The 14517-nt window shown below is 53.3% G+C and overlaps 1 protein-coding gene across 9 annotated transcripts in view; it reads right to left on the bottom strand.

Annotated features, from left to right (window-relative positions):
• Positions 1 to 14517, bottom strand: part of ACOX2 (acyl-CoA oxidase 2) — a 29612-nt gene that overhangs the window by 12568 nt on the left and 2527 nt on the right. For all 9 annotated transcript variants that reach the window (XM_060402283.1, XM_042235995.2, XM_060402284.1 and 6 more), the window contains exons 3-12: positions 14022 to 14184; positions 13431 to 13582; positions 12905 to 13012; positions 10635 to 10754; positions 10205 to 10320; positions 9356 to 9528; positions 7154 to 7316; positions 5841 to 6031; positions 4140 to 4319; positions 1562 to 1667 (exon numbers count right to left, since the gene is read on the bottom strand). In XM_060402283.1, coding sequence (XP_060258266.1) covers positions 1562 to 1667; positions 4140 to 4319; positions 5841 to 6031; positions 7154 to 7316; positions 9356 to 9528; positions 10205 to 10320; positions 10635 to 10754; positions 12905 to 13012; positions 13431 to 13582; positions 14022 to 14184 — 1472 coding nt within the window. The remainder of the gene's footprint in view (positions 1 to 1561; positions 1668 to 4139; positions 4320 to 5840; positions 6032 to 7153; positions 7317 to 9355; positions 9529 to 10204; positions 10321 to 10634; positions 10755 to 12904; positions 13013 to 13430; positions 13583 to 14021; positions 14185 to 14517) is intronic.

The following is a 14517-nucleotide window of genomic DNA, read 5'->3' as shown; positions in this document are numbered from 1 at the left end:
ATCCTTAAAACTGAGATGACGCTCCTCTCCCTCTCAGGGTCATGGGTAGTAAATGAGGTAACCCCGGCAGGTCGCGCCTGGTGCCTTTGAAGGCAGGGCGTGGGTTTGGAACAGTGGGCAGGTGCGGTTCCTTTCTAGGCGTCTGGTGAGACTGCAGCCTTTGCTTACCCTCTCCTGTGCCGATGGTGTGTTGAACACAGCAGACAGCACCTCTGGTGGACGGAGCGGAATGGAGGGTGGCAGAATCACACCCCCAACCCGCCCCTGCCCCCGCCCATGTGATGGAGGTGGCGGGCCACCAGGAGGCGCTCCTGTCCCCCTGCCGCTGGGAGCTGCTGCAGAACCCTGGTGGGCTCTCCTCTTCTAAGGTGGCCGTTTTCTGGGCCTGCTGCCTGAGGATTGATGTGACCACCTTGCTTCTCCAGCCATAGGTAGGTCCAGAGTCCCAGTGGCCTGAGCTAGAGCTCAGGAGCCATTCTTAGCTCCATGCCACTCCAGTGCTGTCTGAAGCTTGTCCCTTTCTTTCTTCCACACCCTGAATATTTCATCCACCCATAATGCATCCACCCACTTCTCTCCTTGCCCTCTGGTGAGTTCGTGATCTGGGACACCCTCAGCCCTTTCCAGACTGCTGCCTGCTCTGTACTGGGCTCTAGTCTCCAGTCCTTGCCTCCCCCTGCAGCCTGTATGATCCTTCTAGCATGAAACTATAGCTTTACTCCTCTGATGGAAACCCTGCAAAGGCTTCCCACTGCGGGGAACACAAAACCCAGACTTCTCACGGTGCTGCTGGAGGGGCCAGGCCGTGCCTATCTTTCCTTCTCCTCTCCCTCCTTCCTCTCCTGGTTCGTCGTCTTCCTTTAGGTTCTCCTTGGAAGGACGTGCATTTCCTCCCAAACACTGTGCCTTTCCTTGCTTCCACCTGTTGCATCTCCTGACTCCGCTGCTGGAAACCCTTCCTCTCCAAAGCCACAGCCTGCACCCACTGCCTGGCTGATTGCAGCTCGTCCTTGCAGTCTGAGCCTCTATGGTTCTTCTGAGAAGGCTTTCTGACTCCTTGAGGTGGGTGGCCTTGGACCTGCTGTGGGGCCTTTGGGCTGCCTGTATTTCCCCGAGACAGTGCTTTCTTGATCGTAGCCATGCGTGGCCTCTCTTGAGCCCCCCAGAACCCAGCCTGACGGCGGGTGTTGGAGTGCTCGAGTATTTGCTGGCAGACAGTGAATTATGCACAAACACAAAACACAGTGGAAACGGAATCAGACATCTGTGGATTGTGGAGCTAAGGGGAGGCTTGACCTGCTTTTCTATCTGGGAGGAAATATTTGAACAACCTGAAGCAAATCCAATAACACCGCCTCATTACATTTTTTCTCTAAGAGTTACCAGCAAGACTGCTTTGGAGTTAAGTCCTTTAATTAAAATACCCGGGGCTAAAGCCTTGAAAGTGAAATGAGGGCAGCCACTGAGCAGGGCTGAGGCATAATGGCAGGTTTTCTCGGCCTGGCAGCTTGCTGGGGAAATGGAATGGGGCCCTTTCAGCTCTGGCTGACTGGCAGCTCACCTTAGCGGCCTGGACATGGATGACAGTGGTCTGGTTCCACGCATCGTGCTCATCGGCGCCGGCTTGCCTCAGCGTCTGTAAGTGGTGCACCGAGTCCTTTATGAGCCTAAAGGCCAGAGGGAAAAAAGCTTCTGTTTCTTGACCGAGTGGAGAAGGGATTGATGGCATTTGATCCCAGGATGCCTGGGGTCCCACAGAAGTAGAACAGTTCCATTTATTGACTATTTGTTGGTGTTAAAAACCTAAATGAGGAGTTGCCAATGTCTTTGTTGTATATAATCTCCTTAACCCTTTTAAGGGTGAGGCATTCCCAGTTCGCAGTGGGAAACATGGTGTCCTAGAGAGGTTAATTCACTGGTCCAGGGTCACGCAGTCGGGAAGGAGTGCTTAACCCCCTAGCTGCGCCAGGCGCCTCCCCTCTTTCTGATGCGGTCTCCACCCTGATCCCAGTGTTTTCAGGCCACTCAGTTGACTGACTTCTGTGCCCGAGCAAGGAGAGTGGTTTTCCTCTAAAGGCTAGTTGAAGCCTGTCAGTCACCCACTCTGCTCCAAGTTCCACCTGAGGGACTTTAGAAGGGAGGAAAGAAAACCATCCCTTGTTCTCCAGACTACAAAATTGGTCATTTGCCGTTTAGTTAACCTTTATTCTCTTATCTTCTGTTCCCTGCCCATCTGCTCCTGACCCTTGGAATTTGTATGCAAAACAAGCTCTTTATTAGGCAATACTTACTTTGCTTTGTCATGGGATAGATAAGCACAGGACATCGAGTTCTGAGCAGAAAGCAATACACAGCATCCTTTGCTGTCTCTGGGGGGTGGGTGGGGGCAGGGAGAATGGTCCCAGGAACCCCACAGATACTAAAACAGAGATGCTCAAGCCCCTGTATGAAACAGCGTGGTGTGGTCACAGGCTCTGCGTCCGTGGATGTGGAAGGCCAACTGAGACAGCATTTTAATTACCCCGAGCAGCCGCCTTTTGCCTGCCCCTCCTCTCCAGCTGAAATGTTACTTCCGTGAAGCCTGGACTTTGGTTTCTATCAGACTGGTTTACTGATGGATCCTCAGAGCCTGTTGGATTATTAAGTACTTGCTGGATATTTGTGGAGAAAATAGATGAATGTTCCAAATTGCTTTTGATCTTGAAATAACTATTAACCATCCCTGGGATCACAGGTTGGGATATAAGACCTCTTATTATGTACTGAAGCTGTTTTTTCTGGGTTGTTTTTGGTGTGCTAGTTGGGGAGGGCTCAGAAGGTGTCTCTTCTCCATGGGAGTGTCTTTATTTGGCCATGCCCAGTCTTTATTCCCAGCCCCTGGCACATGTGGATGTTCTTGGTACATAGTCAGTGTCTGACAGTATTTACTGAATGACAGAGTGGAGGAGTCTTTGATCTTGTCTATGTGCCCTGAAGCCTACTAGACCCTGGAAATAAAATCTATCCTTTGTTATACTCATATTTTTAAACGTTATTTTTAGATTGTGGGATGTTTTGACCATGTAAGTACCATTATCCCTCTGTATCCAGTTTTCACATCTTCAGATTCAACCAAGGATCAAAAATATTTGGGAAAAATAAACTCCTGAAAGTTAGTTCCAAAAAGCAAAAGTAGAATTTGACGCACACTGATAACTATTAACGTATCGGTAATGTTGTATTTATTCCTGTTCACATAATATTTGCATTTTACTGGGTATTGTAAGTAATCTGGAGATGATTTAAAGTATATGGGAGGGTATGCATAGGTTTTATGCAAATACATACTCATAATATTGCAGATCTGCAAATATTCCATTTTATGGAAGGGATTTGTGTGTGTATCCTGAGAGTTTGATATCTACAGAGGTCTTGTAACCAATCCCCTGTGGATACAGAGGGATGACTGCAATGCTTAGCAGTGCTAGTATTATCAGTATTACATTATATAATTATATATAACTGCTGCTGCTGCTGCTGCTAAGTCGCTTCAGTCGTGTCCGACTCTGTGCGACCCCACAGATGGCAGCCCACCAGGCTCCCCCGTCCCTGGGATTCTGCAGGCAAGAACACTGGAGTGGGTTGCCATTTCCTTCTCCAATGCATGAAAGTGAAAAAGTGAAAGTGAAGTCGCTCGGTCGTGTCCGACTCTTAGCGACCCCATGGACTGCAGCCTACCAGGCTCCTCCGTCCATATATAACTATTGCATATATAATTATAATTATGTTACATTATCATATAATTACATTATTATGCTATAATATTATCAGTATTAGTACTGATAGTTTTTGGTATTTGCAGTGTATGGGTATATTCTCTATTTCAAACCATAGTGAGAGCCTAAAGATTTAAAAAATTCCTTGCGCTGGTTTGAGAGCTGTTATCTTCCTGTTATCTTGAGCAGGATGGGGAAGTGACAGGTGTGAATTTGCCTTCTCTCTGCCCCTCGTGGCAGAAACCGAGAGGAGTGAGGAGGTTGGAAAAGGGGGCTGGTTTTTGGAAGAGTATCCAAGACTGTCCCCTCCAGCCAATCCCAGAGGCCCTGAGTGGAAAGGAGCCTGCCTCCAGGTGGGATAGTTGGTTTCTCCGCGTGGCTCACCTGACTGCCACATGTGCCCAGGCCGTGGTGTAGAGCTTGGGGTGGAGGAAGTCGGCTGCTGTTCGGGCTGGACACCTGGCCACTTCGGGTGCGGTCAGGTATGTGACAGACTGAGGGAGAGACCCCTTCGATGCAGATCCTGGGGACTTCTGAGTGTTCAGGTAGCTCTTTATCAGAAACCTGGGGGGCAGAGGTACCAAAAGGTGAGAGGGTTGGGGGGCCCCATGGGACAGCCCAGCACCCCTCTCTCCCAGCACCGTGCACCCTTAGGCTCCCCGTGGGAGAACCAGGGCCACCCACCCTCTTTCCTGGGTCCCTGCTGGTGGCTGCTCCTCACTCAAGCCACAGTGCATCTGAGGCTATAATTTCTTTCACAGTGAAATGGGGCTGCCACAGACCTGGGCAGACATTCTCAGATCCTGAACTTAAAGCCTTTTGATAATGGAACAGAATCTTCTATCTTGGGTAGGACCTTGTGATTTGGGGATTTATGACGATTATCCTGTGACTGCGGAAATTAAATTTTCTTAGCTGATGAAAGGATAGAGGCAAGATTGCGAATGTGAATGGGAGAATTACAGGTGGCTCTTAGCTGCTTTATAATAATCCAGTGGTTGGAGGCTCTGGGCCAGAGAAGCCTGGGTTCCCAAGCCACTTCGCTGAGACCTCTGTGACCCTGTAGAAGTCACTTCGCTTCCTCAGCCTCCATGTTTCCAGCTCTAGATGGCAATGATAGTCATCTGATAGGGGGTCTGTGAAAACGGGATGAGATAGTATTTTCTGAGCGCTCGGCACAGTGTGGGGCATAGAGTATCTAATACGTGATTTTGTATTCCTTTTGTAATTTGAAAAAAAAAGTAATGTTGTATAGCTACAAGTTTTTAAAGAAATGTTACATAGCAAATTTGCCAGTCCTTTCTCCCTGCCTGGAGAAGTATTTGCCCTGTCTAGTCCCCTGAGATGGAGGCACGTGAAAGGCCCCGTCAGCCACAGACACACGAGAGAAGAAACTGCCTGTTGAGGGGATGAGGAGTGAGTCATTCCTCCCTGCCTTTCAGGGTGGGGCCTCCGGCACAGACCCTGGCCTAAACCTGGGCATGCCGCAGGGAGCTCCCCAGCACACAGAGAGAGACGCTCAGATCGTGATAACTGCTCCAGGGAAACGGCAGTTGCTGCCCTAGACGGAGTGGTCAGCGGGAGTGTCTGGAGGAGGTATCATTTTAGCTGAGACCCGAAGGGTGAGGAGGAGCCAGCTGGAGGGGAGTGAGGCCCCGCAGAAGTGAGCAGAGGAGGAGGTGGGGAGAGGATGGAGGGAGGCAGGGCCAGATCGAAAGGTCCTTTTAGGCTGCAGTGTGGGGTGTGGCCTTTTCCTGGGAGCTGAGGAAAGTGATTGAAGAATTGGGAGCCAGGGAAAGAGGTGATCTTCTTTAGGCTTTGAGAAGGCCCCTTGGCTGCCCGTGGAGAAAGGACTGAAGTGAGGCGGGTGGGAAGCTGCAGAGCAGTGAGGAGACTGATGCTGTGGTTCAGAGGGTGGGGCTGGCGGCCTGGCTGAGGCTGCAGGGTCTGGAGAGAAGGGGATGGATTGGAGACATGCGGAGGGGAGCTGGGCAGCCCCCACGTGGCATCCCCAAAGTCTGCTCCCTGGGCATGAGATGATGCTCGGTGGGGTCCCTGGGGGTCAGGCAGAGGCCTGGGCCTTACCTGGCTGTCTGCAGGTAGAGTACTGTGTTCTCGCCCTCATAAGTACAGGAGGCTGTCACTCTGGTGAGCAGGGAGGGCAGGCCGCTCAGCTTTGAGTAGCCATGTCCACCGCAGGCTCTGCGGCACTGCTCAACCGCTTGGGTGCAGAAGTCCGACAGCATGGCCTTCAGACCTGCGCTCAGCGCGTGAAGCTGCGAGAATAAGAAGGGGGTCAGGTGGCGTCAGGAACGACGTGCCTGCCGCTCACAGAGCGCCCACGGGTGCTGAGCACTGCTCTGTGCAATGAGAACTGTCTCCTCAGCCCATGATTTGATGAATAAGACAAAGACTCAGGTCACAGAGAGAGGCAGTGTCACTGGAGGGGTGATAAGAACAGAGGGTAAGTGTCCAGGCCAGTGTCTCTGGGGTCTCGGGAAGAGACTGCTTCCCAGGTCGGTCTCACCGTTATCCAGGAGCTGCAGATTGCCCCACAAGCAGAGATTTTGGAGAGCTTGTCTGAGCGTGTGGGTCCAATGTCAACCTGCTGTTTTAAGTTGTGGGAGCGGCCGCCAGGCAGTAGACCTGGTTTGAGTTTTTGGTTCTTGGAGGCCCTTAGCCGTCTGTCAGACTTTTCAGGTCCTTGGGAGGAAGGGGCATGTCCCTTGACCTCTCTGTGCTTCACTTCCCTTGTCTGTAAAATGGGTATGGTGCCTGCTCTAGCGTGGACAGGTTACTGAAGCAGTGCTCATAAAACACAGGACCTGGACAAACTAAACCTTAGTGTGTGTAGGTCCACAGTCCTTTATCTGAGAGGGCCTTGGGCCCAGATGTGTTTTTGGAATCAGAATATTTTTTTAATTTTAGAACGGTAAACCAGGGCATTTAAGGTGGATTAAATATATTACACCTATAGGAGCCCAGGGGCATCTTAGTGAGCTGATTGATGGACTGGTATTTCTGCTGCAAAAGGTATTCACAGCAAGTGGGATAAATCTGGGTAATTCCGGTCAAACCATGCCACCCAGTGAGTTCTACATGACTTTGGTTTTCAGAACTTTCTGGGTTTCAGAGACACACCAGGGATTGTCCCCTGTGTTCTGTACACCATCTGTGATTACTTCATCTAACGTATTTGGAGCTTCCTGGGGGCCAGACCTAGGAGGATTTCTGTGTCGGAATCGGTTCACCTGAGGCTGCGGGTGGGCTGGGATGTTGAAAATCTTCTGTGGGCGGGGAGGCAGAAAGAGCCCAGGGCGGGCAGGACTGGGGCTGTGTCCCAGGGGGAGGACAGTTTCAGCCATGGTCCCAGCTTCTGCCCCCCAGGAAGCAGGTACCTCAGGCAGGAGTGCGAAGTCTCCGTCCAAAATGGAGCTGTAGGAATGGCGGAAGAACTCCAGGAGGTTGTTGGCCACAAAGTGGAATGCATAGGCCATAGCCAGCGGAGGAAAGAGTTTCTGCTGCTGGGTCTGGTAATCTAGGACCTTCGCCTCTGGGTCGCTGAGGGAAAGGAGAGCAGATGTAGAAGGTTGCTACCTGCCCCATCCACCTTACCCGAGGCCATAAAAGCCTTAAAAACAGTTGATAACTCACTGCCAGACTTGACCTAGAAGGACATGGTATTACTAATAACCTTAAATTCCATTTCACATGAACATCCACACACACATTTCACTGTAGAAATGCTGACGTGTTTGCTGATGAGTGCCGCCCCTTGTGGAGCTTTACAAAATTATAGCATATGTACCTGCGAAAAATCTGGCAAGTTCTGAATACCAACATACCTGGTCTCAAGGATTTGAGGTGAGGGGTTGTGGCCCTGAAGCCTGGGGTATTTGACCCTTGACCTTTCACTCTCCAGCTTCACGTGCTGTGTGCTGGGAAACACCGTGAAACCTAGTCAGTAACTCTGAGGCTGTGAGCGTGGGTTTGGTGCACTTCCGAGGCAGGGGTTTCTCCTGCCTCATCCATTACTGTGTCCGCAGCGCTTGAGACTCTGGTCGGCATTTGGGGCCTGCGGTAGGTAACTCCTCGTGGGTTGAAAGAAAGTGTGACCGTGAGAGGCCTCCCACGGTGCTGGGGTGAAACCTGGCGTCTCTTCCCCGGGCCAGCAGCCCCTCACCTGGATATGCATTACTATAACCATCCTCAGGGCATTTCTGCAGCCCGTAAGCCTGGGCTCCAGCAGGACACCACTGGCAATACCGGCTTCCCAGCTCGCCTGTCACCAGACACGACCCCCTCAGCCCAGGATTCTGGAGCCAGGCTGGCCGAGGTGCCTGGGGCTTGCCAGTGAAGGACCCTGGACTGAGGGCCTGGCATGCCTCACCGCCCTGGAAGAGCGTTCTTGTCAGGCCCGTTAGTAGGGGAAGAAGCTGAGGGACGGAAGGGTTGGGCGGCTAGTCTGAGGTCCCGCAGCTAGCGAGCAGCCGAGTTGAGGGTGGCCCCAGGCCTGCCTGGTTTCGACCCTCAGTCCATTTTGCATTAGTCAACTGTGGATCCTTGAGCCCACGGTGTGAAACTCCATCAGATTCTTAGACCAGATGGTCGCAAGTTCTGGTCCTGGTGGTCTTGCTCTTCCCTTTAGAAGTGAGGAGGTAGGCGCAGAGAGGGCAGAGGACTTGCCCAGGGTCACTTAGTGGAGTTGGGGCAAGAGCCACCCTGACCCCACCTGTCTCTGCCCTGCGAGTTCAGCCAGCTGTGCCGTGTCCAGCCCAGCCTTTCTCCCTGAGCTCACACTGCAGCCCCCTAGGCCCAGACTCCAGTTTGCTGCATCCTGGGTGTGTGCCCATGTGGGACATGTTTATTCTAGAAGATTCTTTGTCTACTGAAAATTGAAATGTAATGGGCAGTTCTCTATTTGTCTTCTGGTGAATCTGGTAACTGCGTGTGTGTGTGTGCCTGCATGCGTGAGGGAACATGGCTTTGTACACATGCACATATTAAATTCTCCTATGGATTACCTGCTGCTTTTAAAATGAAAAAAATAAGCGCAAATCATTTAAAAAAAAAAAAAAAAAGCAGAGGGTATAGTCAGCCCCTCAGTGCCGTGGAGAAGGCAGAGTATTAGCCAGACACAAGGACAGGCAAGAGAAGGATCTGGATGTGGACAGACCACAGCCAGAAGCTGACAGCCACAACCAGACAGAACCGTCTCCAGCCAAATACAGTCAGATGTGACAGCGGGCTTTTCTAGACATAAGCATTCGCGGCCGACAGAGCAACCTCTGGGGCCATGTTCACCCACAGCATGGCGCCCAACCCGTCAGACGACACTCAGCCTGGCACAGCCATGCGGGGTTCGTGTGGACAGACTGAGTCCACTCTGGCGGTGCAGGGCAGACACTGACTGACAGATACAGGTCGGGCTGGCCAGTCAGCCGGGATTCCAGGGAGCCAGAGAGACTCCACAGACCAGATGGGCCAGGCCCAGGCGACCGTGTGCGCACGAGGGGGCTCACGTGTGCTCTTGGCACCCCACTCTGGCGGAGGGCTGAAGTCGGGGGGCAGACACTGTGGGACCGAGGGGCGCCTCTTGCCTGGGCCGGAGGCGGGACTGGCGGCGGACGACGGCGTAGCGGACGGCAATGGTGCAGGCCTTCTGCAGCAGCGGGAGGACCTCACCCAGCAGCATGTCCACACGCACCGCCACCATGCTGAGATAGTTGCTCTTCGGCACTCCCAGCTTGACATAGGTGCCATCTGGCAGGACCTAGTAGACCGGGGCCAGGCAGTGGGTCTGAGCTGGGGCTCCTCAGCCTTCCCGTGCCCAGAATCAAGGGCCTGCCTGCGCTGTAGACCCTGGCGTCCTCGGGCTGCTCACCCGGGGTAGACCCAGCCAGCAGCAGTTGCAGTGTGCCGGTACGGCCATCGTTAAAACTGACACTTGCCTGTACTTCCTGACACATACTCACTGCTCACATGCCTCGGCTCACAGCTCCTCCCCGGGCCACCCCAGACCCCCCCACAAGCCCCAGCTTCCGTCATATCCATGGTCATGCCTGGCAAAGTGGAGACCCCCCCCAGCACTCAGCTGATGTCTGTTCAGAGATTGGTTGTGTGCAGGCTGTACTGGAGGTGTGTACGCACACCATCCTCAACCTGTTCCTCTTGTCCTCACATGGCCTTGCCACCCTACTCCGTGACTGCTCTGCCACCCAATGCGGTGAGCATTTACGCTGAGGTTCAGCGAGGCCAAGTGACTTGCTCGGGATCACACACCTCCAAAACTGGGACTTTACTCAGGTCTGCGGTGCACTAGAGCCCCTCTGGGAGGGATGCCCCAAACCCAACTCTGTAGAGAAGGACCCAGGGGCAGCAGCAGCATTCTGTGGGGTGTGTCTGCCCTCTCGCAGGCAGCGCAGGCTTGCAGCCTCCCCAGGACCCACCTGTGCGAAGCGATTCAGCATGTTCTCCCTGGGGATGCGCACGTGGTCCAGTTTTAGGAAGCCGTTATCCGTGTGATCGAAGTCCATCTTGGGCCCAATGTCCCCAGTGGTGATCCCTAGGAGACAGAGGTAGAGGCGGCCGTCAGTTGAGGGCTCATGTGTCAGCATACAGCCACATGCGGCTCATCCGAGCCTCACAGCAGCCCATGGCGTTGGGGTTAGCACGGCTGCTGCAGGTGAGCAGGCTGAGGTCAGGTGCTGGATCTTGCTCGTATCCACCCAGCCGGTTAGCGCCAGTTCTGTGCAACTGGACTGGTCCCTGCCCAAGGGAGACAGGCCCCAGTTTCCCCCATGGACCTCTGGGGCCCAGGACAGGGAGGCCTGGTGGGGTCTCCTGGCAGGGGTCCTAGAGGAAGGAGCAGGAGCTCACCTGGCAGCGGGCTGTGGTCGTCAAGACTCCGGATGGGGACAATAAAGGCATGCATGCCGTGCCGGGCTCCGGAGCAGATCAGCTGGGCCTGGACCAGGGCATGGGTGGCTGACCGTCCCACTGCGGGCAGAGAGGGGAGAAACCCAGCGTGACCCCTCATGTTACAGAGGAGCAGGCCAAACCTCCCCATCGAGACCCTGGAGGAGGGCCCAGTCTGTGAGGAGGACCAGTGTGGTGGCTTGGGGGTGGTGGGTGCTCTTTGAGGCTGGAGTGGGGCTTTGTTTGATCTGCCTCGGAGGGTGTGGGTCGGGGAGGCTGAAGGGCAAAGAGTATTTTCAGGGGATCCGCACAGGCCGGAGTGCAAGGCAGAGGGAGCAGCATGTTCAGAAGCTTGGGGACCAGATCAGCCTGCTGGGTCCCAGGTCGTGGAGTTGGTGGACACAGGGAAGCTGAGGGGTACTTAGTGAGGATACCCCTCAATTTATACAGCCTCCACTCATCCTTGGAAATGACTGGAACCACCCAAGAACTTTGGTGTGAGTGTCTCGCTCTAGAATGGACGGGGTTGGAGGGATTTATGGAGAGTTGGTGGCTGGGGCTACAGAGGGTTCCGTCTAAATGTTTGGTTTGTATAGCAGCCACCCTGCGATACACAGGCGGAGTCCCCATAGGCTCGGGAAAGGAGGAAGGCTGGTGGAGATCTTAAGGGGCCCCATTGCTGTCCATCCCTTCTGGCTGCTCTTCTAAAGGCAAAGCTTGACAAAAGCTACGAATTTTAATGAAAATGCCCTGAATGGAGCAGTCTGGGAAAGCTTGGTATCTTTTAAAACTTGGTCCTGCCACAATCTTCTGACTGAATCTTGGTTATTTTCTTTGAATTCAGGGGAACAGGATTTTTACATCATGGCTGCAGGGGAACGTATGTAAGGATCTGTGGTCGGAACACAGGTCCCAAATCGCAGGGAGGTGTGTGCCTTGCTGCCCCCCCTCCAGCGGGTGGGCACCTTTGAGACCTCAAAGAGTCACTGATTGCAAAGAGAGGGAGCTACCCCAAAGAACCAAACAGGTCTAGTAGTGACTTGCAAAAGGCATTGTGACAAAAGCAAGCTTTTTTTTTTTGCCCCCTGTCCTCAAAAACTTACTAATGACCCTCTGTACCATCAACCTAATAATGGTGAATACAGATAACCAGCATTTCCAGTGTTTGCGGGCAGGTGTGCCCAAGTCCCATTTTCCAGAAAAGGAAACTGAGGCTGAGAGAATAGAGGGCTGTGCCCAAGGGCACTGACCTGAAGGGGGCAGAGCTCGGACTTGAACCCTGCCTGATTTCAGGGTTCCTTCTTCCCTGCAGTTTTGTCAGTGGTCGCTGCTCTCTTATTTCTCTGGCCTCTCTGTCTCCACTGGTCTCTCCTCTCAATCTTTCTCCCTCTCTGCTTGCCTCCCCTCTCTCTCTCCCCTCTCTCTCTGCTTTAGTTGGACTGCTCACATGTGTTATATCTTTTTTTCCCAAAGACAAGTGAAAGTCGCCCAGTTGCGTTCCAGTCTTTGCGACCCCATGGACTATACACTCCATGGAATCCCCCAGGCCAGAATACTGGCATGGGTAGCCTTTCCCAACCCAGGGATCGAACCCAGGTCTCCCGCATTGCAGGCAGATTCTCTTATCAACTGAGCTATGAGGGAAGCCTCTTTCCAAAGAAGTATTCTCAAATCAGGGGAAGAGGGCCCTGGTGGAACCCAGCTCCTTGGGATTCGGCAAACCACCCACACTCTGGGAGGCATCAGGTCGGGGCGCAGCCTCCACCCGCTGCCCGCAGGGGTAATATGGCACCAGTGGCCTGATGGACACTGGGGTGTCTGAAGCAAAAGGGAGGCACGTTTTTCTCACTGAGTGTGTACCCTGTGTGCTGGCTAGTGGCAAGCTTAATCATTAACTTGGAAGACAAGAAGAATGGTGAGTGCCTGGGGCTAGGCCAAGTGTGTGTAGGGTGGCAGTGTGCACATGAGAGAAGACTTGACCTTCATCCCCAAGGTTGGGGTCAGTTTCCTCAACTGTTTCAAAGTGCCTCCGGTGGCTTCTTAGCCACTCAGTGATGAAAATTTTCATATCCCAACTATTCTACCACCTAAGAACCTGGGGCTCTGGGAAGGGACTTGCCCAACGTCATCAGCCTAGAACAGTGCTCCATCTGAGGTCTGCTGGATGTCACCATCAGTGCTATTCTGCGGTCCAGCTTCACTCTCCTTGGGGGATGAGGGGGGATACTCACAGTCCCCAGGCCACCATTTGATGGCCGTCATCGTGGGGCTGTGCACCACAAACTCCTGGGTGGCTGCATCGTAGGTGGCTTCGGTCTCCAGGCCCTGAAGATACGTCCCTGGGAATCAAGGCAGGTAGTTAGACGTTGGGCCAGGGCGGGAGTCCGCTGGGCTAGCAGCGTCTGGGTGTCCCTGGAGCTCCCGGGCACCAGCCGGTGTGGAGTGGGGGTACACTCCCACTCCAGTGTGATCACCGGCATGCCTCTCCCTTCACTGGTGGGCTCTGCGGGGACACATGGCCAGCCCACGATAGCGGTGGTGGCTGACATTTCCAGTAGGAAGGGCTTGTGCCACCACCAGCTCATACAATATGTTCGTGTAAATTAGAAAAAAATCACCCCCTCATTAAGACCTTTACACTGCCATGTACTGTGACATCTCGGTGGTATATCAGCCTGTGACCACTGAGATGGAAATGGGCCCTCCAGAGCTGAGCAGGACATCATCTGTACGATGCACGCAGCAGCCCCTGCTCACCATGCCCCATTTCCGTCTGGGCGTATGTCCCCAGGATCTGGAACTTGCTGCAGAGTGGGTCCCACTTTGCAATCTGCTCCTCTGAGCCCAGGGTCTGTATGGTTTTCTGGAAGATGTGGTGTATCGCGAAGCCCAGATCTCCAGAAACAGTTCTGTAGGGGAGAGACACAGTGGTTGAACAGCCCAGCGGAGACAAGGGCCCCAGTACCCTCAGGCTGGCAGGGGGCAGGAGAGAAGGGGCGCCTGGCCCTAGCTTCCCAGGAAGCATTACCCTTGTCACAGAGCCGACTCGCTCCCAGACCCTGATGCTGGCAAAGTGTGAGAGCAAGAGGAGAAAGGGGTCACAGAGGATGGGATGGTTACATAGCATCACTGACTCAATGGACAGGAGTTTGAGCAAACTCTGGGAGATGGTGAAGGACAGGGAAGCCTGGCATGCTGCAGTCCATGGGGTCGCAAAGAGTCAGACACGACTTCCTGATGGAACATCAACAACCAGTATCTTTGCTGAGGAACATAGCTCATGGGCTGGGTTTTCTGGGGGCTCCCAGGTGGACTCGTCTCTGGTGGGGGCGCCCTGGGAGTAAGCACCTGGAAGCGTATTGTAATTCACGACTGCCTTCGGACCAGCCCAGGCGCTGTGCTAGCATGAGGATGTGGAATTTCTTCTTAATGGCGGCTTCGTAACGTTCATTCTGGGTCATGAAATAATTATTCTTCAGGCTAAGCTCTGGTTCACTGTGGATGATGCTTTCTGTGAGAGGAACAGAGAGCTTAGCGTCCTTGGTGAGGTTCCTGGTACCTTCACAGCTTCCCATCCACTTGCCTCACGAGTGTGGAAAGGAAGTCAGACCCCACTGTCAATTTACAGATGCAGTCAGTGAGGTCCTGAGATGGGGAAGTGACTCGACCAAGGCTGCAAAGCTGTGCTGTGAAAGAATAAGCACCTCAGGGAATACTGACATGTTAAAGCTTCCTTCATCGTCGAAAGGGACAAATCTCTAATAGTGGAATTTTGAGAGCGGAATTTGTTATTTGAAGGTGTATACCGTGTGCTACGCTATTTCAGAGAGTGTCCGCCTCTCAG

This window comes from Ovis aries, chromosome 19 (genome assembly GCF_016772045.2).
Source record: "Ovis aries strain OAR_USU_Benz2616 breed Rambouillet chromosome 19, ARS-UI_Ramb_v3.0, whole genome shotgun sequence".
Taxonomy (NCBI): domain Eukaryota; kingdom Metazoa; phylum Chordata; class Mammalia; order Artiodactyla; family Bovidae; genus Ovis; species Ovis aries.
The sequence above is the reverse complement of the archived record's forward strand: the minus strand, read 5'-3'. Positions and strand labels throughout refer to the sequence as shown.